The sequence below is a fragment of the Corvus kubaryi genome, unplaced genomic scaffold (genome assembly GCF_017639235.1).
Source record: "Corvus kubaryi isolate FWS band 111438036 unplaced genomic scaffold, C.kubaryi_AGA036_p1.0 37398, whole genome shotgun sequence".
Lineage (NCBI taxonomy): Eukaryota > Metazoa > Chordata > Aves > Passeriformes > Corvidae > Corvus > Corvus kubaryi.
The window spans coordinates 1,526,975-1,552,199 of record NW_024581137.1 but is presented as its reverse complement, the minus strand read 5'-3'; the positions used below and the strand labels follow the sequence as shown (position 1 = coordinate 1,552,199).

The following is a 25,225-nucleotide window of genomic DNA, read 5'->3' as shown; positions in this document are numbered from 1 at the left end:
CCGGGGAGTCGCGGCCGGGACATGGCGGCGGCCGCTCGGCGGCTGCGGCGGCGTCCCTGGGCCCTGCTGTGCCTGGCTGTGGCCGCGCTGCTCTGCCCCGCGGCGGGCGGTGAGTGCGCGCGGGGCCGGGGTGGGGCGGGAGCGGAGGGAGGCGGCGGGCGCGGCGGTAGCGCCCGGGGTGGGGGTGTGGGGGTGGCTGAGGAGAGCGGCGGGGGGTGGCGGGTCCCCGCCGGTTCCTTTCAACAACATGGCGGAGGGGCCGGCTGGGGCGGAGTCACCTCCCCCCCCCATCCCCGGTGTCCGAGCCCGGCGGGGACCGCTCGGCCCTTTGTTGGCCGAGCGCGGCGGCAGCTCCGCGGGAGGGGCGGTGGGGAGGGCTCCCTTTGGCCCCCGCCGCTACTTCCTCGCCCCCGCCGAGCAGCGCTTCGGGCGGTGTCTGCCCGGGGTAACTTTGTGTCCCGATGTCTTCCCGGGCGGGTGCGTGTCGCCGTGGCTCGCGAAGGCAACTTAGTTACCGCTACCGGAGCTCCCCCGTCTATCCGTCCGCCCCTCCCTGCGGAGCCCCTGAGAGCCCCCCGGCTCCCGGGCGGGGTGCGCCGGTAGCGGGAGGAGCGGCAGCCCCCGGGCCGCGGCAGGGCGCTCGCAGCGGTGCCGCCGGGAGGAGCGGCCGGTACAGAGACGTGTTGAATGTCCCACGTCGCGGAGGTGACATGGGGCTGGCCCCGCTCCGCTGCACGCCACAGCACCGTGTGCTGCTGTCGCGGTGGTGGGGGGACAGGTGAACTTTCGGTCCAACACCCCCTCGCCTCTGTGCTTCATGGGGACCGAGCCGTGTGGAAATGAAATCTTTGGGTGCATATTTATACAGTGAAACGGTTTTGTTTCTCCAGCCTTCTGTACCTGTGCTTTTTTGCCAGAGAGGTTTGATATCAGAGCTGTACTGTTGCAGAGCTAGTGCATGAAACAAGAGCGCTTAACAGCATTCATAAATGCAAGATCTGGGTAGTTTTCTTTTTTCCTTTTTGGGTTTGGTTATTTTTTGGTTTTTTTTTTTTTTTTTTTTTTAATGTGCATGTTGTTCTGTGGTTAGCAGTTTGGGACATACGGCCTAATGCGGTATACAGGTGTTGCCCTACCCGAATTGATGTGGGCTTCAGTTTCATCTGTACTAAGTTTGATGTTGAAATCTGCATTTTATAATCAGTTCACTTCTTAAATTCTTCTGTAGCTGGATTGCATATTGCTTTGGATTTTAAAGAGGAAGTGGAGAAGCACAACTTCTTCAGTTACAGCTTTGAGACATCCCTCAGTCTGGATCTATACCATGCTGTTCATAATTCAATCTCAAATGGTACTCATGCTGAAAAAGAAAAGTTACTTAAATTATTTTAAAATATTTAAGTTTAAAAAATTGAAGTTACTTAAAGCATAACTTGCTGTACTAAAATGTGGTGTTAATCACCCATACTCTTATTGAAGATGATAGAAGTTCTCTGATGTGCAAACAGTGAAATAAGCTTAAGTTACCCATGGGTTGTTCTTGTGTTCTTGAAAAGGTGCAGCAGACTTTAATAATTTAAAGCTTTCTTACGTAACACAATCAATTTAGATGTTAAAGGAAGTTTTAGCTCAATTTGAACTTTTTCCCTTTTAATGCCTCTCATCAATCAACAGTTTCCCTGTTTTCATGACTTAATCTGAGGCATGAAATTAAGGTCTAAAAGCTTTGTGTAAAAACAAGGCAACAGACTTCCATACAAAACCTTATGGATGGAAGGTGGTGTGCTACCTTTTGATTTAAAAAAAAGAGAAATCCTCTCTGTTCAACGGAATGAGAAATCCAGGGTTCCAGATCCATAACTCTTCCAGAGGCCGTGGTATGGGTAAGGCAGTTAATTTGCCTGAACTTTGTGGTCTAAGTTGATGAAGTAGTTTGAGGTATGATTTGGCTACTGGTACTTAGTGTTCTTGTTGGGGGTTGACAGAAGTTGGGCATTTTCTGATTGCCTCTGCTGGGGCTGTTCTGCAATGTGCTGATGTTACTGTGTGGATGAGTCGTCTTGTGATATGGTTTATATGGAGATCAGGCATGTAATGAATCCCAGCAGCTAGCTGAACAGTAGAACAGCCCTAATTTGTAAGACAGAGTCTGAAAATAAGCTTTCTGTTTTTCACTGTGTAGGCCATAGTCTTTAGTGTTCCGAAGTTCTGGGGAGTCACCACTTGGAAACTCTTGTATTCAGACGGTTGCTTCTTACTGGAAATAAAGATAGCAATCTGATTAATATGGTGGAATTAATTTAAAAGTACAAGTAAAGATCTTCCTGTTTTCATAATGCTAGTAAAATTATTATCTGGGCTTTTAATTTTAGCTTTCTTCTGTTAGTTTCGGTTTTTTAAAGCACACGCTTCTACCAAAGATAGCAGAAACAAATTGTTACTGTAACAGCTCTAAGAGGCATGAACGTATCTCTGGGTAGTGTTTTGGATAGAGGGCAAGAAAACGCAAAGTTCCATTTGGCACCTACACTGCAGAGAATATAATATCACTTTTTTGAAGCTGGGATTTTACACAAGGTTTTATCGTTACTTGCAAGTTGAAGGTAGGGACTTAATAAAGTAGTTTGCCTCTTTTCTTGAGTGGAAGTTTTGCTTAAGATGGATGAAATGTACGTGAAAGTTTTCCTGAAAACTTGATACCCAGTGCTGTTTCTTTACAACAGTGAAGCTTAATTAGAGCCTTTGTGAGAAGAATGTGTTAGTGAAGGTCATGAACTATTGTGGTTTTAAAAACTGTACCTATGTCCCAGATATTTTAAGACCTAAACCTTTTTGTATCTTGAGCTAAAAGAGTTCAGAGATGAGTCAAGTGTATTGTTTGAAGGGATTGTCTGAATTACAGACTCAGAAGCTGACATTTGCTCTGTTATGTATTATGCTTTTTTTCCTTTGGCAAATTTTATTGGACAAGGAAAAAAACTACCAGTGAGCATTACAGGCCTCTTGCTCATCTCCCCAAAAATCTGTTATTGTCTCTTGTACATCACAGCCTTCCTCCTTTATCCCTTGAACCTTTGCATCTTGTGGAACCAAGAGTTGTGCTTGTTCTTCTGATGAAGTTCTACTTATTGGTGAAATTTTTGTTTCAAAAATTGTATTTTCCATGGAGAAAGGGTTATAATATCACAAGAGAAATATCTTTTTCAGCAAAATGTTGCTTTTTGGAGGCTGAGACTATTTGTCTTTTTAAAATTTGTAAAGCAAAGACGTATTATTAAATAAAGTATTATTAATACAAAATTGTTAATCGTTTGTAGTAAGATGTGAGTTTGAGGTTTTTTAGAGCATGTCAAAAGTTTTAACTTCTGTACTGCTCCTTGGAAGATGATGTCTCACCTTACAATTTCCAACTAAAAATTTTTTGGCCAAAGGTGGTGTTCTGTGCTAAACTGTCTGGTTGAAGTAATGATGCAGGATGTTAACAAATGTTACATAGTGATTCATAGCATTTTATGTAACTAAAAAAACAGTCTTTCTGCAATTTTCTTTCTTCAGAAAGACAGCAGATACAAAAAAAATTGTTTCAGTAGGTAACAGTCTGGTTTTGATACAGACTTGTAAAAATTAAGTGGCTAGAGTGTACTTAATTCTCTGTTCATATTTTGTATATAGTATTAATATCTGGGCTCCTGGGAACCAGCTAATTTTAAGTCTTGTCAAGCTGCATAGTTTCAGGGTCTCATTTATGCTTCCAGATTGCTTTACCCTCACTGGGGGCTTTCCAGACTACAGCACTCATGCAAGAGAGACTTGGTAAAGGGAAAGCAAAACTGTCAAACTCAGAGTCTGAGCAATTACACTAGTAATGATATTCAACACAAAAGGTAATCTTGTGATATGAGATATGAGAAATATGCTGTTGATAACTTGTATGACATGATAATGGCATCATGCACACACCCCCAGTTTCACAACAGCATTGTCTCACTGTTTCTGTTAGGGTAGTCAGTCTCAAAAAGCAGGAATGACTATATAGAATGGTAACGGCGCAGTGACAAAATGCAATACACAAGGAACTAGATTGCTATGTTGACCCAATTTCTGCTCTTGGCTATGTCCCTGGTTGTCTGTATGACTTTCAGTGCATTTGTTTAGCTGTTTGTACTGTTGTTTCCCCAGCCTTGTATCACTTAAGCGTGAACTTTCATAGTTGGTAGTGGAGCTTCATGCTAGTGGTTCCATCCAAAAACTGTTGTAATAATTTAAGAAACAAGCAAATGAAAAACAAACAAAAAAACCAGTTCTCTGCCATGGACAGACTTGATTGAAAACTTTTTTTCTCTTGAATAGTTTTGAAAGTACTTTCTGTGGTAGTAGATTTAAATGGCGTTTACCAAATGCATTGAGATGTATTTTACCTGAAAGATTACTGGCTCTGGAAGATCAGCTTACACCAGAGTTGTTAATTTCTCATCCCTTTCTGTTATCAACCCATTCTAGAAATGTATGTATTCATTAAAGTGAACTTGGAGATCTGACTGGTTTCTGTCTGAGTTTTTTTAAATTACTGTAACACTTCTTTGAGAAGAACAGAGACTAGTTGGACAAAAAGCAAAAATTTCTGTCTCCAAGAGGACAACAGTATGGGGTTGCTGAATTAGTTTACCTGTTAATAAAACATGGAAATTCTACTGTTACCTGCTCAAGTTGGAAGGCATGAAGAACTGTTAAGTGGCCAGAGTAGGAAGGGGGGCTAAAGCATTTTTAAAGAGTTGGTTTTTTTGAGTGCGTCCCCACTAGAGAGCAGCAAAAACCTGCATTCCTAGAAGCTTTGCTATTCAGCTGATTACGCATTGTTTTCCCCTCTTATCAAAGGGGGAGAGTAGCTTCAGAAGGAAGTAGTGATTTATTTGTGCCGAGGAAATCATTCTGTTGTGTGTGACAGTAAACTGTGCCTTGGAAGGAGACGAGAAGATAGCGGCATCAAACCAGAACAAAAGTGTAAATTGTATCAAATTGCACTAAGTGGAAATTCTGTAGCAAAAGAGAGGTGGGAGCAAAGTGAATGAGGAAGATGGGGCACAAAATGCTTTATTTAGTCATGGTTGGAACAGTGTGTTTCTACAGCTTCACAAGACCAGGAAGATGAATAAGTGTAACAAGGTCAACCCAAACGTAATTTTTCACTTCAAATAACTTGGCCTCTGCACAGTACCTCAATGTAAATATATCTCACTGAATATCTGTGTCTTGCTGTAGGCATTCAGATTCATGTGCAGTTGTGATGAGCCCCAATTACTGTTTAAATAGAAAAAAAAAGTCATGGATGAAACAAGGGAAATAAAGGTGTACTCATTTAAAAAGTTGAAAGAAAGTGTGTGTAAATATTTTAGGAATTTTAAAAATTGTTTAAATAGATTAAGAAATAATTTGTTCAGGTGTAAATTACCAAAGGCACAGCAACAGGAAAATAAATGTTAAATGTTCTTGTAGTTAAACACTGGATAATAAGACTTTCCTTACTTCACTGATGAGGCAGGGAGAGACGTGAGTGGGAAATTGCATCTTCAAAAGATGCGCTGTTAGGGTTTACATTCCTGAATGCCAGTTCTCATTTCATCTACCTTCTAATCGTTTTTTTCAATAATCTTCATAGTAAAAAAATAATTTTGTAATCCTATTTGTAGGGTTTTTTCCTCCCTTTTTCTGACTTCTCTGTGTGCTGGTGAATCTCTCTGAAACAGGGTTATCTTTCTATAATGGATCCTAAGAATTTTATCAAATCTTTTCAGTCACAGTAGAAGATTTGCAATGATTTGGTTTGATTCAAAATCTTGGGGGAAGGGGTGTTTTAAGAGAATGTTTCTCAGAAGTCAAACTTTGAGATGACATGCGTATATGTATTTGAGATCAGATTGCTGTTTATTTAAATCCATGATAGAGAGGGGTGTATAATCCAAGGCAATTCATGTAGTTATATTAAACTTGTGAATTTAAGTGAAATGTCAAATTTCAGATTTTGAGAACCTTTTGTTTGCCACCTGTTAATCCTCCTCCTTTTGGTGTGAGTTTTGTATGTAGCTTTGAAAGAGACTTTTTTATGGCTCAGGACATTTTTTGGTCTTTGATCATAAATGTTTAAGATTTTAAATTTGTCAAAGTTTCTGTGCTTTAATGTTTCTGTGTGCACATACACAAGTTCTAGGCCAGCTTTTGCTCTTCACAGTTGAACAAGTGGACTCAGGGTGTATTGATACTTTCATTGTTGCCACTGCACCATTTTCTGCATGTCTTTGGTGCTGTAAATGCAGGAAGGAGTGGAGAAAGAAATTAGAAGTAGTAGTCTTCCTTCTCCAAGAACTTCTGCAATGTAAAGAATGAAACCCGATCATCTTACGGGTGATTAGCCTGTCATTCTTGTTTCCCTCCCCATGCCTTCTCCTTTACTACTGCAATTGATAGCTTTAGTAAATCACCACCTTGAGTAATGTAAGACAGTGTTTTCCTGTGGCTTCATAAGTAACAAGTCTAAACCACATTCTGCTTCTGCAAAAGGGTCATGCAGGGTTTGGTTTTTAATGAAGATTAAGCTGGTTTTTTCCCTTTTGGCATAAAATGGAAACCATCAAGTAATGCATAACATAATAATCTTGGGTAACCAACACCATCCTTGTTTGTCACTTACTAAAGCTATACCTGTGGTTATTGTCAAAAAAAAAATGGCAGTATTTGTATTTGGTTTGAAAATAGCAGACTTGCATGCTCTAGGTGATACAATGTTTTAAAAGTCTAGATCTTTCGTAGGAGGAGCTGTAGTGGTGGTGCTTTACCTGGAGGAACGCCTAGGATTTTAGCCTTTGACTTTTAATACATTATTGTGTAAGGAGAGATGACTTAAGCTCTAAATTTGACTTTCTTCTGCTCATCTCCCAGTTTTTTTGTCCCACTAAAAAGCCTTGTAGTGTAGTTTTTTTAGTGTTGCAGTTCTGTGTCTGTATAACCAAAAAGGCCTCCTAACATTTTGAATTTGTATTTCTTTAGTCATTCGAATTGTTACAACTCAGAACATGTACCAATACTGACATTAATGTTTTTTTCTCAATATAGAATTGGAGTGTTACTGCCAGCTATGTACAAAAGACAACTTTACGTGTGTGACAGATGGAGTATGTTTTGCCTCAGTAACACGAACTGCAGACAAAATAATGCGCAATAGCATGTGTATAGCAGAAATTGATCTGATTCCTCGAGACAGGCCGTTTGTTTGTTCCCCCTCCACCAGAGATGGAGTCCATACTGTGTCTCATTGCTGTAACACACCTCTCTGCAATAAAGTAGAACTTCCAATTCCAACACCAGGTGAGGGGGGTTGGGTTTTTTGCTTTTTTTGTTTGATTGATTGATTTTGTTGGTTTTTTGGTTTTTGGGGTTTTTTTATTTCAAACAAAATTCTGTAAGAGTGGAAGTTGTAGGTAAATTTGAAGGCCTAAAGTACACCTTAGATTCTGCAAAGACAATTTCATTATATTAGAACAAGAGTTGTAATCTTCTGGATAGGGATGTTAGGGACAGTTTTGAAGACTTAAATGAAAAGTGTAAGTAAGTACGTTGCTTTTGTCCTTTGTAGTAGTTACGTTGATTCTTGAAAAAGTTACTGTGCAAAAGTTTTAACAAATACATTGAAACAATTTGAATATCGCTGTAGGATACTGGAAGTTTGATAGTGTAAAAGGAAATGAATGGGTTTACCATTTTCTTTTATTTTAACTCTCAGGCCCTACTCCAGGAAAACCAGCTTCTAACCTAGGACCTGTGGAACTGGCTGCTGTTATTGCTGGACCTGTCTGCTTTGTCTGCATTTCACTGATGTTGATTCTATATCTTTGTCATAATCGTACTGTAATTCATCATCGTGTGCCAAGTGAAGAAGACCCTTCATTGGATCGTCCCTTTATATCAGAAGGAACTACTTTAAAGGATTTAATTTATGATATGACAACTTCAGGCTCTGGGTCAGGTAATGTGATGCTTCTAGTAGTAATTACTCAGTGCTTAAGAGCCTTGTAAGACATTATTTTTTTTTAATATTGTCAAATCTACTTAAACTTATAATTAACTGGAGAAAATACTAGAAAAGCAACTTCCATGTACATTCAGCCAACATCAGTGAAGATTCAATGTATGGAAATAAGTGAAATAAAAGAAACACTGAATTGTTGCTGCCATTCCTTATCCTTCTCAGAGTAGCCTGATATATATAAATTATATAATGCAGGGAATATCACAGTCATCTATTGCAAATGTTTTGTGTCCTATAAGGCTGTCATTTACCTTTTTGTTCTGTGCAACCTATCTAAACTACCATCTTCTGTGGTTTTTAGATAATTTTGTCAAGGGTATTTTTTAGCTTTAAATTGAAGCTTAATTTATAGATGTAGCTATTGGTGTATGAAAATATTCTGAGGTCTGAGTTAATATTTCAGCCAGTTCTTTCCTTACAGAAGATATTTTTCAGTTGCAAATAGCCATTTCTGTGTATAGAATGGACGCAGTATGCAGACCAGGTCTGATGAATGTCTATCCCTTGATTTCATGCTTTTTTGTTTTAATTCTGACTTGAAGAGGTGTTGCTTTGGAAAGATGAGGCATTGGTCTGTTCACTGCATACAGTCACTGCTATTGTAACTCTCACCATTAACTGCTTGTAGGATTATGGTGGTCTGTGTCATAAAAATGTAGTTTAATAGGTGTTAGGCGATGATGTGCTAGGTAAATCATTACATAAATTAATTGATCTCTGGTCCATGTTAAGGAGAGAGACATCAAATTTTTTACCAGCCTTCTACTATATAAAAAGTTTAAATAATTTAATACTGAAAATTATTCCTATACCTTGCAAACATGTGTTGAAACATCCATGCCCTTTCAGAACACTTTCTGCAAAGAAATACTGGTGTTAGATTGTCAACTGCTGAATCCTTTATTTTCCCAGAACTGGAAAAAATTAAAACAACAAAACCCAAGCATCTAGGTTGTGTTTCTTTCCCAAGGGCAGTAACTGGTAAAACTGTTTAGAGTCTATTGCTTTGTCAAATGAAATTAATGTAACTTGCCGAACATGTTTAAAATCTAGATCAAAAATTCATATTTAGTCATATCCTCCCTAAAGAAGGTGAGCTTGCACTAGGGTGTGTAGGTTTCAGGTGAGAAAGCTTTTGTGTGTCCAAATAAGATTTGATCCTCATAAGGGTAAGTTGTTCTCTGGTTAGAACTGGAGTTTTAGTAATTTGTGTTTATCTCAATTTTCTCATTTACTAACAGGAGTAACTAAGTCAAATAATGAAAGTGATTAATAGAACTTCCAATATATTGGGCTAGAGCTTGATAAATGCACATTCTGGACTTAGGCCTCCAGTTATGTTTGTTTTTAGGAGGGGTATGCAGAAGTCAGAGATATAGATAATATGGAGGAGTCAGAGATTTAAGTATCTTGGAATGTGTAAAGATTTGCTATATATGATTGTTACACTATTAGAAGTGTAAAACTCTCTACTTAATGTCTGCAGATCTAGACTTTTCCTAAGGAAGGCTGAAAAAATTCTAATAAAAATTCAAACTTAGTTGTCAAATGGTCTTTTCATTCATTATCAGGAATATTCTTTCATTTTTCTTCTGGCCTTCTACATGTGGTGCTTCTGAACCTCTCTTTATGTCTGAAAACTCTGGAAGTACTCCTTCAAAATAAGCTCTTGAAAAGCAGAGAATCCAAGTTAGAAGAAACTTATGATTCTTCCCCCGGAGCAAATGGCTAGAAACTACTGACTCTTCCCTTGACTATTTGCAAATTACTCTTTAAGTAAGAGGAGCATGCTAGGGAATTGCTAAACTTTCACAACTGAATTCGGAGCACTTAGGCTTGTCTACACTCCCAGAGCACCTGACCTACTTGAACATTGGCAACTGGTGAGTGCATTCAAGGAACAAAACCAACAGATATGGTTGAATTTGGCTTATCCCTAAGGAAGCCTCTTCACTAATTTCCTTTTATGCTTGAAAGGCTGTAAAACAAGCCTGAATGTTTCCTTAAAAGGGATCTTTTAGCTTCAGCTGCAGTGAGTTCCATGTTGTTGAGCTGTTTGTAAGACAAGTATTAGCCTTATTTAGTGTTCTCTACTTCACTTGGATTATGAGAGTGAAATAGAAGATGCTTCAGGTACTTACTTTCTGTACTGTTGGCAGTGTATTTGCAATGACTTGTGTCACTTTGTCTCAAAATTAGTCAGTCAATGACTATACAAATTTACAGTGCCCTAGCACCTGAATTGATAATTTTTGTGTGTTCTGAAGTATGCCTGCAGCATTTGAATCTCATTGAAGTGTGTATTTTATTCCAGACTTTGGGTATGGCACATTTAAAGTTGAGAAGACTGTACCTTTCTGGAATAAGCTGGGGGTACAGAAAAGGGTCTCCAAAGGGAGAAAAGTCAAGAGCTGTGAGTTAAAACAGTGCTTAACCCTGTCAGAAACGGAACTGTGTTAAAGGGATGGTGTTGGGACGAGAGGTTGCAAAAACACAATGGAAATGTACAGCACAGGCAAAATAATCCAGACCCAAGAGGCACAGCTAAGGAAGTGTTTAGTTTGGTGACCCAAAGGCCATGTTCTGCTCTTAAACTCATGCTGAGGGACCAGAAGAGCTCATAGTAAAATAGAAAGGATTCTACCAATTTTGTTAATTCAGTGTTCTCTGGTGAGAACTGTATAAAACAGAGAAATAATCAAAACTCTAAAAATGAGCTTCCTATTCAGACCAAAAGGGAGTAGGATTCATTTACTGCAATGGTGAGTAGTAAGCTGCTATTAATTACTCGGTCTTGACTTACGTTAGTGTTGCTATGTTGTTCCATGACGAACAAGACCTGAAACAAGGAGATACTCCATGAAAGGAATTAATGAAACATCTAAAATAGATCCTTCTGGTGAAGCTACAGCTTCTAAGAGAAGGATTTCAAAGTCTCTTGGAGCTGAGAATGATTTTCAGATCATGATGCAAATCTCTAAATATCAACTACATATTGTATAGACAGATGGGGACGCCCATCTGTTACTGTCTTAACTCACAAATGACGAAGTCACTTAGTTACGAGGGTGTAGGAAGAATTGCCTACAACGGGGGAGAAGCTTTGGATTGTACTGGTAGGCAACTTCCAGCAGGAACTTAAGCTATTTAGAAATCCAAAGGGTCACAGAAATCAATGCAAAGTTGAATCAATTGAAGTGAATGTAAAGCTCCTTAAAAACTATTTTGCAATTCATACAAGCTTGAAGGGAATGAGATTTTTCATTGCAATTCATGGAATTCTTTTTTTTATTACTCATCAGAGGAAGTAGTCTGGGCAGAGACTTGTGAACAAGAACAAAATTTTAGCAGCTGCTTTCGTTGCTCTAGAACTTAATTCCTGAATTACCCGTTTTAGTTACAAACTCCTTATGCGTTGGAAAGTCACTAAACTAATCAGAGTATGCTTAAGATATGGAAGAAAAAATGAACTTTCTTCTTATGTTAGACTTTAAGAAGGCTTGAGGATACTTTATGGTATATGAAAACAATGATGAAGGTTTCAGGAATAAATCGGATGACCATGGCTAAATACAAGGTGTTAAACACTGAGCTGCTGCTGAATTTAATATGGGCTCAAATTTTCTTATTCTCCTGATCGGCAAAATGGCTATCATCTTTCTTCATGCACAGTTAAAAGAAGGTGTAGCCAAGAACTTGGAGTACAGCTGTGCCCAATGTGTTTGTGAAAGGCTGAGGCTGTAGCTGTCTCCTGTGAGATGCTTTTCAGGCAGTTTGGTTTACAGTACAGCAGTTGCTCAAGTTCCCGGTGACACAGGGCTGTGTTTCTTCTATAGCAAAATGAGGAAATTGCTCAGTTGCAACAGAAAGTAATGAATTGCTGTGAATGCAAGATAAGTATGGATTCCAATCTTCTGGGTGCAGCAGTAGTAAGAGAAAGGTCGGTTTCAGACAAACAGAAGCAAGTTGAATCTTGTAAATATTGTAAATATAAATATTGGAGTAAGTGGATAGATCACAGTAGGGTTTTTATCCTACAGTGGCATCTTAATGTGATGAATGGGAGTTTGTAATATGAAATTGAAATGCTTTCTGTCTAGAAGGTTTAGAGCTTATTATATGTGTAGCAGTTAGTTGATATCCTTGGACATATATTTTAAACAAGGAGAGATATCTATAGAAAGTGCAGCAAGTTGAGAGCAGTGGATCTGAAAGTGAGAATGTACAAACAGTATTCTCATACAACTGTATGGCCTATCACCCATTTCAGGTACACAAAATACACAAAATGTATTTGGCATTTGCCTATAGATTTTGCAGTAGTGCATAAATTCTAAGGAAGAAACTCTCTCACCAATGAAGTCAAATTTTACCTTTTCAGGGTTGAGTTTGGTCCTGTGGTTGTTCTAATCTGGCCTCTTCTGCATTTCAGAAGTCTGTCCATAAAGAATGCAGGTTAGGCTTCATGGCAGAGCCTCTATAGTTTGGGCATGCAGCACAATTCCCCTGAGGACTATTACAGCAAAAGTTTTAACTTTCTCAGGAGAAATATTACAGCACCTGACAATGATTAAATTGCTGGTATGGTGTACATTTTTTTTTTCCTTCTTGTCTTCATGTAAGTATGTTGTCAGCATAGACCATGCAGAAAATTCCTGTAAGGCTAGCATTTTTGAGGAGCTCTTCTGAACACTGCAGTGTTTTAATTTCCTCTTCTCAGACTGAGACATGAGCATGGCAACGCTGCCAACCAGATCAGATGTCCTTCTAGTGCTGTTGTTAGCGAAGAATATCCAGAGGTGGACAAGAATTAGTTATTTGAGCTATTAGTGGGATTTATTTTCTATAATATAAGGAAATGCAGGTGTTCTATCAGCTATTGGAACAATGGTTATAGAGTAATAGATTACTTTGTAAAATGTTTGGTTTAAGTGAAATAATCCTATACCAAAAGAGCTTATTGTAAGCAGATAACCTGGCTGATGGTCTCATCCTGCAGTGTAGTATCAGTGTGGAATCCAATGACAAGCCCTGAAGTTACAACAGGAAAGATTGAAAATAAACAAAACCCCAGCCTGGCTGAGGGATGCCAGTGCTGCTTGTATAAAATTACTGAAGTGTATTAGGAGGTGCTCTGTGTTGAAAGCATGTAAGTGTTTCAAAGCTGTAAAACCTTCATGAATGTAAACATTTTTCTCAATTATAATTACAGTGAGGTGAACAAGAATGGCCTGTAAAATGGGAAGCTTGCATTACAAGGATGTTTTCCTATTTTACAGTGACTCGGGGTTACTAAGAAGCTATCAGCACACTTGGGCATGAGTGTGGATTTTCAGCAGTCGGTGTTGCTGATAAGTGTGGTTTAACTTTAACGTAGAAATGGACTATCTAGTGATTAATCTAGTAAATTAATCAGTAGCAAAAGTGCTCTTAAACTGCTTTGCTAAGGGCAGATCATTTTTCCAAAAATAAAAAAAAAACCAACAACCAAACCCCAAACAAACAAGCAAGCAAAAACCCCCCTAAACCTGGTCCTGACTGCCTCATCATTGTTTCTTTTTTTCATTTAAATAGGATTTTATGGATCAGCAAGTGAACATTGTTAACTGAAAGGAAGTGTGTGTTGTGCTTTTAACTACTGTAGAGGTAGTTTGTGGCATATCCTTGAGTACTTGTTATGCTGGCTCTTTAAGGGTGAAGGCAGAATCTTGCCTATGTGCTTGCCAGCAGTTCTCAACAAGAAGTTAAAATCTTAGAGAGTAGGTGCATTCTAAGACGAATACCCAAACAGAAATAGAATCTCATATTCAGTATTTGGGGGGATAAGTGCTAATTCTCTAGAGTGGTATTTAAGGTTAACGTAAAATCTTCTTTTTAGGTTTACCTTTACTTGTGCAAAGAACAATTGCAAGAACTATAGTACTTCAAGAAAGCATTGGTAAGGGTCGCTTTGGAGAAGTCTGGCGAGGGAAGTGGAGAGGAGAAGAAGTTGCTGTGAAGATCTTCTCTTCAAGAGAGGAACGCTCATGGTTTCGAGAAGCAGAAATTTATCAGACAGTTATGCTACGCCATGAAAACATTCTTGGATTTATAGCTGCAGACAACAAAGGTTGGTGACACTATGAAGTAATTTTGCTGATTCTGCACCTGGTCAGAAGAGACAGTACATGAAGGGGAAAAACAGTTGTGAGGACTTAAGAGTAGCAAAAAATTGTTTTAACTGGAGTGGTTCAGGGTTTGGCACACTTTTCATGGGTTTAATGAAGGAAAAAGTACATTGTCTTTTTTTTCCTGAAGAACATGCTTTGTTTAAATTTGTTTAAAATGCTTTGGTATCAAAATGGAGTTGCCTTATCCTGTGAACCCACACATCTGCTGAATACTGGTACCTGTCATTATCTCATAGCCCAATAATATAGATGTGTGGGACTGAAAGAGATCATGTCTAATCCTCTTGTCCAGATACAAAGTAGGAGGTAGAAGATTTATTCTTAAGGCTGAGGTATGAAAAGTTATTCTTTTAGCAGTCCAGTTAGAAAATAAATTGGAAAAATGGAATTAATTATATGTTCCTAGTAGTAAAAAACTATACCTGCTTCCTGAAACTCTCCTGATAAGCCTTTAATTATCCACTAAGAGGAACCATTTTTTCAACTTGATTTGTTGTGATTTCAGTCAGATTAAAGTTTCTTGGATTTTCCTGCAGTTCAATTAAAGATGCGAGCATCTGACAAAACCAAAACAAGTTTTGGATTTCTTTCATTAAGGGGAGCTAAGATGTTAAGATGCTGGTTTTTTTGAGTTATTGTCATCTGAAATTGCACGTTTTACCACAAATGGCCTTTGACATCTTTGTGAAGAAAGCATTTACAGAAAATTCTGTCACGTTACGGAGGAGTCAATGATTCACACACACGCTGTATTTTTAAAGGGCTCTCAGTTTTGTGGGAAATTCCGGAATGGTTTTAGTGAGGTTCAAGTACATGTGTAAATAAAGTTCTTTTTAATTACCATTAGATTAATTTCAAGCTTCTGTATCTATATAAATCTGTAAAATTGGAACTGAATCCAAGAGATTGTGCAGAACACTTCTCCAGGAAAGGGTTGTCTACAGTTAACTTGCTCCTAACAGATGTTTGTGCAACTTGTTATTCTCCAAGACCTTGCAGATCAACACCATACCAGGCAGCTTTTTCCTGCAGCTTATTATGCTTACCATTAGAAACTGTCTTATTTCCAAGCCTAAAACTGTATTTGATATTACTAGCACCTGCAAGAGCTTGAGTTTTCTTTGGCTGGCCTAAGGGAGTATCTGGAGCCTGGGTTTAAAATTAGATCAGCTGCATTAAAGCCATAAATGAAGAGCCATCTCTGCAGAAGCTTTAGCTTCTATTTCTTGCTTAAAAGCATAAAGGATATATTGCAATAGCTTAGTTGTAACTTTTAACAAAATTCATCTCTGGTTAAGTATACCAGTGTCTCATTTTGCCTGAAACCTCCTGGTAGTTTGTCCCAAAAATACACTTGACTACTGTGCGGAGGAGGTATGAGGAATTGGGTGGGTTTTTAAAATAATTTCTTAATTGCTGGTTTGTGTTGCAGATGCTATAGCATTTGACTTGGTCATCTATAGTTTCCTTGTAACAAAATATAATGTGATATGAATTTTTTTCTGGTTTTTCTGTTAATATGCTTTACATACAAAGAAGAAATCCTTAACTGATAGGTCATGGCATTATTTGAGGTTTTAGGCTTTCAGGGCAAGGCTCTTCTACTTTATTGAGAACTAATTGGTGTCTGGTTTTTGAAAAATAGATAAAAATGTGTTTTGAAAATGCCACTATTCTTGACTATGTTCTCTAACATAGTATTGCTGTCTGAGCAGAAGTAGAAATCTGTACTGTTATTTTTAACCCATCAATACAGAATTGATTCATAGTATAACCTTCTGCATTCTCTCAGTGAGAAAATCTGTACACACCATTCGCTCTCTGAGCTAAGAATTCAGTCCTGAATATTGAAGGAGGTTAATACTTCAATTCTTATTTAGAATACTTCAGGCCACCTGTATCCCATTAAACAGGAGAACAAAAGGGACCATTAGGGGGGTAGTTCTCTCAGTTTAGCAGGTACGCTATCATGGTACTCTGAAAGGAGCAGGTGTTTCACCGCAGGCTTTAGAGACCAATGGCTTAAGAACACCTATGAATAGTCTTTTATTGTAGATGCTGGTGCTAACTGATAAATGTTTGTGTGGTGCCAGGTGCAAGATTATGTATTCATTCACAGCAATAATATCTGTGGAGGATTTGTATCTATTTCTCCATAGGGCTGACTTTTGAATGCATTCAGGAGTTACTACAGCCTAGCTGGAATGCACAAAGTCATTAGACTGCAAGAATCTGTGTGTCTGAGGTATTGCAAAGATGACTGCAGAGATATAGGAGTACTAGTAATTTTAAAACTGGAAAAGGACTAGTACAAGAGCTGTAGAACCAAGGCGTGCTGCAGTTCTTGCTGCTGAATTAGGTCTTTGCTCTTACTGCAACTGCAGTTTTTCACAACTGCTGAGGAGCATCTGGCTGGCCATTTAGTGTAAAATTGGCAGAAGGGGTTCCTTTGGGTAGGAGGGTGTGTGTTTAGATTAGGGTTTGTGACTGAACTGCTGTCTTCACTCCTTTTTCTACTATGCTGTTTAGTTCATGTGCCTTAATGGCACGTTCTTCTCTTCTACTTCCCCAGAACTGTATCATGTTCAGAAAGCTATAGGAGCCGATCCAATCTATCTGCTTTCCACCCTGTAATCTACTGGGAAAGAGGTGCTGCAGTTATGGCACCTGGAGGGCTGAGAAGTGATGAACGATTTTAACTGCAGTTGTGATCTGGCTGACAAGCACTTTTGTGTTCTGGGTAGCTCTTTGCATAGTGACAAAGTATGTGCTAACTTCCAAATACTGCTAGGTCAGGGAAGTTTCTTTCAGGATCATGTGTCTTGTTTTGAGCCATCTAAACACACAGTTTGTTTTGTTCTTTCTAACCCAGATACTTGAAGGTAAAGTGTATCAGGGACTACTTATCTCTACTATTCTAGTAGCAAAAGAGTAGTGTCAGCAACCTTGGTTTACAGTACTAAAGGTTTCTCTGCATTAGCTGGCTATAATTAGAACTGCCTGTAGGCAAATTCAAATAAGGTGAAGTCTTGCACTGCACACTTCCAGATAACTTTATGCACTAAAATACCATGACTTCTCCATTCCTTCCCCTTAAGTGAAAGGTGCGCTTCCCTAGATGATTGGTTCCGTCAGAATACCTTTCATGGTAAGTAGATCCCCAAGAGTGACGTTAAACAATATGCTGCAAAGAAATAAGCAGAATTCCTGCCTCTTAAGAAGTAATATTTCAGCCATTTATTCTTTTTGAAGCTCTGGCTTTAGCCTGAGAAGAAGGAATCTGCACAGCTCAAGTGCTTTTCATCATTTAATCAGATGACTGTGTCAATGCGATAGAGTCGAGCTGTTTTGCTAACGAGACACCAGTCATGCTCCAGTCACTGACAAAACTGCCATCTCCCTAAATGTCTAATTTCTAAGAGATTTCTAGTTGTAGATCCCATCTGAATCTGATCTTTTCACTGCTTCTTCCTGCTGTTTTTTTATAATGTTATGTTATCTGCATGCCAAAAAAGGCTTAATCTGTTTTGAAACATTTACTACATGACACCACAGAAAACATTTTTGTTTTTCTAGTGCTGATGTGAAAAAAAACCCAACATTTTTCACAAGTAATTTCACTCAATTGAATTTTATTTGAAACTTGATATAGCAATTGTATATTCCTTTCCTCAAAAATCAGCTCTACCAAGACAGATCTTGCTTGAATGTCACTAATGTTTTTCCCAAACTGTGATCAGTCTCCTGACAACAAATCTGAAAGCTTCTTTACTCAGAATTTCAATTTTTTTTTTCAAGTCAAAAAAGGAAAACCTTTTACTTCTGAGTGATTTTGACAGTATAAAATACTTTCAGGCCTCTTGAAATAGGTGAAATAAACATAATTAATCTCTTAAATATATTTCCAATAACACATGTAAATTTTTTGTAATTTTTTTTAACATTCTGAAATTGTTTGAGGTTCTTGATCATTGTGTGTATGAAAACTAAATTAGATTACCTTATCATGGAAAGCTGGGCTGCTGTATGTAATTACTATTGAGTGTAATTACTTTTTCCTACAGGATAATGCAAATCCTGTGATTGAAAGCTTCATGGCAGATGCTGTTTACTGTGCAGCCAAAAATACTCAGGGTCAGGTTAATTATTACTTGGTAATAATTAACTACTGTCAACAGAATAAGAAGACTTAAGTTTATCGTAACATGTTCTGCTTAGAGTGCTAAACAAATGTATAGCTTGTCAAATACAGCAAGGCAAGGAAAACATAGGTCCATTCTGATAGCTGGACACTGGACCTATTGCTGCATTTCAGCTTGTCTGTAATTACTATTATTCATGTAGGTTTGGATGTAGCACTGTCCCTTCTTAAAATCTGGTGGAAGGGCCACAAATACAGCATATAGTACAAAAGAATCATTGTTCTTCTCAGAGTGGATGGTAAGCCCAGCTTATATTTCTTCTTTGGATGGAAGGTAAAGCTTGAATATTAAAACTTGCTGGTAATAAATAAGATAAAACTGAATAGAAGGGTGTGTAATCAGCAGCATATTCCCCTCTTGGGAGGGAACGTAGCATTAAGAGTGGAGGATCTTTATGCAAAGGCACCATAGTCTTGAATCAAACCTGTGAAAGCTTGAATCAAATCAATTCTTCAGAAGCTGACATCTTTTACAGAGCTGTTTAAACACAATAGGTCTGGTAGACTAATTAGTTTAATTTCCCTCCTTACAGCTAGGTGTCTAGTATAGACACCTGCTGAGGTATCTCACTCCTAAGAAACAGGAGAAGAAATCAAGTACAGGACCAAGCAATGAGTGTGTATGGTGTTAGTGCCCAGGAGAGGATTATTTCAAGCAATGTAGGGTCATAACTGATGAAGCAGTAGAATAAAACTGAGTGAAGAAAATATTCTAAAGTGATAAGATTAGTTTACTTAGAACTTTTGCAGCTCTTTGGAGCTCTTTGACTATGTGTATTTAAGAGTGTCTTTTCTGTGCCTGTGAACTCATACCTGTTTCTAATGGTTCTGCAAGACTGGTTTAGTGAAGCCAATACTGTTGGATTGACTCTTCAGAGACCATAATTCACTTTGGAAAAAGTCACATGTAATACTATGCTGAGTTCTGTGAGTTTGTGCTTGGATATTGCAAAGTAGCAAGAGATGCAGCAGTTCTAACTAGAAAACTGAAGATATTTTAGAAAAAAATGTTTAATTTCCTTATTCCTTTTTAAAAAAACAAAACTTAGGTGTCCCTTCTGTGGACATAACAGACTCTCCCTGCAGCAGTAGTAGCTTTTTACAGGTCTTTTACAGGTTGGAGTATGTGACTGAGTTGTTTTTTGGTTTTTTGCTTGTTTTTGTTTTGGTTTGGGTTTTTTGTTTTTGTTTGGTTTTATGGTGCATTTTTATGGCGCATTTTTATGGCGCATTTTTTTGTTAGGTTGGTTTGTTTGGGGGATTGTTTGTTTTTGTTTGTTTTGGTTTTTTGTTGTTTTGGTTTTTTTCTTTGGTTGGTTTGGGACTTTTTGCCTGTTTAATCAACTTAGTTGAGACTGTTCTGTAAATGTAGCAAGCCAGAGTTCTCTTTCCATTATGGAATTGTTTGAATGTAGATTAGTCTTCTTCCTACTCTGAAGTATTTGGAAGCTTTTTAATTTTGGGGTTTATTTTATTTTTAGATTATTTTTTAATGGCATCACTGACTTCCTTAGAAATATTCAAATAGAAGGGAGGCTTGCAAGTTTTCCCTCCCCCCCCACCAAAGTGTTTAGTTAAAGATAAGCACAAGTGTTTCTATAAAGGTAGTTTCTGTCAATCTGTAGAGCAGGTGTTTTGTGCTTCTGGCTCTTCTGGACAAGTCTGTTCTTTGGAAAGTAAAAAATTTTTAGTATGTTTATGATAGGAGTAAGTTCTGAACTTTCTTCCCTTTTTCATGTTCTTCATATTTAATTCTTGAGCAATCTTTAGAGACTATCACATAATGAGACATCTTTTTAACTTGTGCTGTGTTCTCACTTGTTCTGAGAGAGTAGGGGCTATATAATTCAGGGTAGGAGTCCAACTGATATCTTTTATGGGATAACTACTCTTCTAAAGAGATGAAAGAGTCTTCTTTAAAAGTAGCTGGCTATAAAAATACTTTCCAAGTCTGCCACAGGAGAATTGCTTTTATAACACAAAATTAGAAAACCTATTTGGTGGCAGGATTGTTCTTTCCTGGGTATATTTCTACTTCAAAGGTAAAAAATACTTTTGCTTCCCTCTTGATTTGAATTCCTTTGATAGTCTTCTTTGTGTGGCTTAAACTTAAAGGTATTTTGTGTCCACTGCTTTAACAATGTGAACAATTAAGCTCTTACATGTCATTTGTATGCCTTGGAATATCTACAGATGTATTGTGGCCTGTCTTGTTTGTCATAGCTCAGTCAAAAGTCATACAGCAAACTGATTTCCTCAGTGTTTTTTCCTTTCTTTACCCTTGTGCCTCCTGGAAACCTCAGTTTTGGCCAGCAATTTAGAGGTCATAAGAGGTGGGATTTAACTTTGTGTCTGATTGCTGCTTGTAAGCTTCTACTCCAGGAGGAAAAATCCACTGTGGAAATTGTCTCCCAGGCTGAGTGCAGATAGGTTATGGGAAGACTGAAGGAGTCAGGAAGTAAAGTTTGAAACACTTTTTTTTTTTTTATGGTTAGCCTGGACAGTATTGTAGTACAGTGCTAGTGACAGGATAAATTTTGTATCATTCATTCAGCACTGTTCCCTGTGCCCCCTCTCCAGCAGGAAACTTAGGGAAAGGCAAGGCCTGGCTAATACCCTGAATACTGCACCCTGAATATTCACCTCAGAATTATAGTGACATCAGTTTTCTATGGTTTGTGTTTTAGTTTAAATAAAAGATTACTCACTAAGCTTTTCAGAAAGTCTCCCATGGTATTACCAGCCCTTGCAGAGGCATTTAAATGTTACAGGGATAGAAGTAAAGATGTAAGAGTCTAATTTACAGAGGTTACTTGCAGAACATAATTTGTACTTCATAAGCATTGTATAAAAGTGGAATATATTGTTTATTTATGCTTTGTGTGTGTATGTGTGGTATTCATGCCAGTTTTATTTTGCAGACAATGGTACATGGACTCAGCTGTGGTTAGTGTCAGACTATCATGAGCATGGATCACTCTTTGATTACCTGAACAGGTATACAGTAACGGTGGAAGGAATGATAAAATTAGCTTTGTCCACTGCCAGTGGTCTTGCTCATCTGCACATGGAAATTGTTGGCACACAAGGTAATCTTACAATTATTCCACTTGTCATGTGGTTGGATTTTTAGGTTTCTTTTAATGACACATAAGTAGCTTGTTCTACCACGTGATGATTTCTGAATTAATAGAACTTCTTAATTTGACAGGCTTTTTGCCTTCCTTTCTCTGGTATTGTGATGTAACAATCCTTCCTACAAAACACCTGTTAAAAGGCACGAAGTAAGGGTGCAGGTAGCATCTTCTTAACTTTGAGTTGAGACAAGGTTTGAGTAGGATGTTTGCGCAATAAATACTGGTGGGAAGAGGGAAAGGAGCAATAGAGTGGTGTAATGTAGTAAACATGAAATGCACTTTCCTAAACAGCCAGACAATCTACAATGAATGATTTCAGAAGGTACCCTGCTGCGTATAAATTGTCAGAACTGGAAGGAATTCTGTAACTTCAAACAAAATTTTGCACCAGGCTTAGAACAAAAGCAAGTTGGTTTGGAGGCTTTTTTTTCAGATATGTTACTTTTATTTTTTTCCCTTACAGGCAAACCAGCAATTGCTCACAGAGATTTAAAATCAAAAAATATATTGGTGAAAAAGAATGGAACATGCTGCATTGCAGACCTGGGATTGGCAGTTAGGCATGATTCAGCTACAGACACAATTGACATTGCTCCAAACCACAGAGTGGGAACAAAAAGGTAAAATCATTTATGTGACGTTCCAGGCAACTTTTATAATAAAATGCTTTGGTTTTTCTGGTCCCATATAAATTTGTGTTGATAGAAATATAAACAGCAGGAAAATGTAATGGCAGATAGAGTTCTTAGGCACTTCCTTGCCAGCTGGTATTTCAGTTAGATGGCAGGCGCTTAAAAAGCACGTTGAATGTTGGCATGTGTAAAATGTTGAAAACTTGCTAAGTATTGTAGGGCACAAGTATGTGTTAGAACAATTAAGAGACTTCATGCCTGATGATTATTTAGAGACTTCAGTGCTCTTTCTTTCTTCTTCTTGCCATGTGTTGCGTGGAAATGTTACTTGCAGCCCAGTCAGGAAAGTAAGACAGGATATTGATAGTGACAGTAAAATGCTGTGTTTTTCAATGTGAAGCCTGTGTGGTAGAACACACAAGGTGCAGAGTTGTGGACACGAGCTTTCTTGGAATCACATTTTTGAGAGAAATGCAAGAACTTAAAACAGTCATCTTCGTCATCTAATGCATAAAAAGAATCTTAAGTGGATGAGTCAATATAGTCTCTCTTAAAAGCTTTTTCTGAATTTGGAAATACAGGTTTTTCTTGCCCTCAGAAGAATTCAGAGCTGTTTAACTCCGCAAAAGTGCAATAAAACTTACTGTCAGTAATTTATCATTGGTGAGCCTTCAGGCAATAATAACTGGAAGTTATAAATAAATTTCCCTTAGTAATCCATGCAGCTATACAGCATACAAAAATAATAGCACTAACAGTGAACCTCAGCAACCATTTTGGATGTGGGCAACTTTTCATTCTTCTGATGCCTGTAGGTTCAGTGCTGTGTCAAACTGGAGTTTGGACACTGCTCATGGAGAAGCATGTGAGAGCCAAGCCTATATGGCTTAGCAGTGTTGGAGAAAATTGTGTTGATGTTGTCCAGTCTCCAGTTTATATATCAAAAATTTTTTTAGATATTCCTTTAGTAAGCGATACTGTGGGGCGGGGGTAGATCGCGGTTTTACAGTGAATTAGGATTCCCCTTGAGCTGTGTCTTTTTGGAAAGAAAAAAACCCCTAAACATTATTTTAAGGCTCAGTTAACCAAAGCTTTTAGAACATGTACTGAAAATTTGTTTTACTGACATATATTGCTGAAGTTACTTTGTTCTAAAGCTGTGCTGTACTAGCCCTTTGCCAATTTTAAAAATACTACACAAATGGTCAGATAAGATTTATTTTCTGAACTACTCCTAGACTATAAGGTACTGGGTATTATTCCTTCTCAAAGTCTCCAGTAAACAGCAGGCTTTCTTGGGAATTTGTCGTTGCAAATTTAGCTGGGGGCAGGGCGCATGCCACGTGTGATTTTTGAATTTTACTACACCTACGTGCAAAGAAAAACAATGTACAAACCAGTTACTTTCTTTAGTCTAGTCATTGGAGAAAGCATCCTTTCAGCTGTGTTTGCAGATCCCACTTACCAGATCTTTTCTTGCACAGGCATTATTAAATTCCTTATTCATCTGCCTTATGCTTCTTCACAAGGGTAAAGCTGTAGCAACTCTTGCTTGCTGCAGTGGGCAGCAGGAGTGCTAAATCTGTTTCCCCTTTTAAAGACATTAGTCATTTCTACCCCTCTGAAAATTGCACATTCTTGTAAAAGGCTTAGATCCTTCTTCTCCCTCTTGTGCATTCTTAGGTAAGTAACTCTGCACCTCTGATTAATTTTTCATAGTACAGTTCAAGTCTTACGTCTTCAATGACAGTTTTAACTCCCATTGATTGCCACTGCAGGTACCTCTTCTGCACATGGAAAATCTGTGTACAAGTTCAGGGAGATTTGAAAAAGTCTATATTTTTCTAATGATGGTTGTAAAAATGTATGTCTAGGGAGCAAGCAAACTTACTCTTGTGTGAGTGATCAAGGTGTTGAGTCAAACTGATGATCCCTCTTTCTGACTGAATTTTCTGACTTTATTTCTTTTCTGTTCAGAGGCTTAGCTTTACCAGAGGGTGTGAACTGTGTGCTTTCACAGCTCAGCCTGCAACATAAAGCAGGGAACATGAGCTTTAAACTGAGAAGGAAATAGAATCCCTCTCTCACTCCCTGAGGCAAGTAAAAAAACCCTCATTATCTTTCTATTTATTTTTAGAAGTGTGGCCCAGCTGTTACTTTTGATAGTTCAAATAGGTTGTGTTTTAAAAGAAGTTTGGCAGCAAATTCTTGCCATGGGTGCTTCTCTGAAGTTTACCTAAACAAAATATGGGCAAAACTTTACCTGGTAGAGTATAGGCTTGATGAAGGGAGATGCCACACAACATGTTGTGTATGGGTCTGTTTGATGACACCAAGCTCCGTATATGTTGTACAAGAAATTTAGACTACTAATACTGAACTTTTGGACTAAAAGAGATGGGAGAAAGAGGTCAGCAGGCACCCAAAGTTTGGCAAAACCATGCTCAACATACTTGGTACACTTCTTTGTAGACTTATCCTTTTGTTCTTGGATGATATTGAGCTGCAGACCTTGCTCAGAAGGTCAGAGTTTGTGTAATAGAGTTGCTCTCTCCAGAACCTAAGATACTGTTTCTGCCAAGCAATGCATTTCCAACGCATAAGCTGACAAGGAGATGCCTGCTTCTCTCCCTTTTGTTTAACAGCCATGAAGTGGCTGATCTGCTGACCTCACTACACGACCTCCTTGCCTTTTGCCTCTCTTGTTCCAGCAATAATCTCTCAGGCCTTCTGAGCAGTCATTCTGTATCATGGAAGCCGAAGCCAATCTAAATGCATTGATGGAGGATCATGGTAAGAGGTCAATTTGCCAATGGAAGTCACACTGTGGGGGGGAATTTTGCCACATTCAGGCCTCTTATGGTCTTTCCTGTTAAAAGTGAATCATTCTTTGGATGATTCACAGAAGCCGAGACAATCTCCTTTACTGCTTGTTTACATGTTTCTGGCTGACATCTTGCACCATGGTTGGTGTTTTTGGTTTGTTGTTTTTTGAGGTCCATCAC

At 38.4% G+C, this 25,225-nt stretch overlaps 1 protein-coding gene across 1 annotated transcript in view; it reads left to right on the top strand.

The window, feature by feature from the left end:
* The first annotated feature begins 6 nt into the window (after positions 1-6).
* Positions 7-25,225, top strand: part of TGFBR1 (transforming growth factor beta receptor 1) — a 34,927-nt gene continuing 9,708 nt past the window's right edge. Inside the window, exons 1-6 of the mRNA XM_042043343.1 lie at positions 7-109; positions 7,108-7,359; positions 7,775-8,017; positions 13,959-14,189; positions 21,373-21,540; positions 22,052-22,208. Of these exons, the coding sequence (XP_041899277.1) occupies positions 22-109; positions 7,108-7,359; positions 7,775-8,017; positions 13,959-14,189; positions 21,373-21,540; positions 22,052-22,208 (1,139 nt within the window). The 5' untranslated portion in view covers positions 7-21. The remainder of the gene's footprint in view (positions 110-7,107; positions 7,360-7,774; positions 8,018-13,958; positions 14,190-21,372; positions 21,541-22,051; positions 22,209-25,225) is intronic.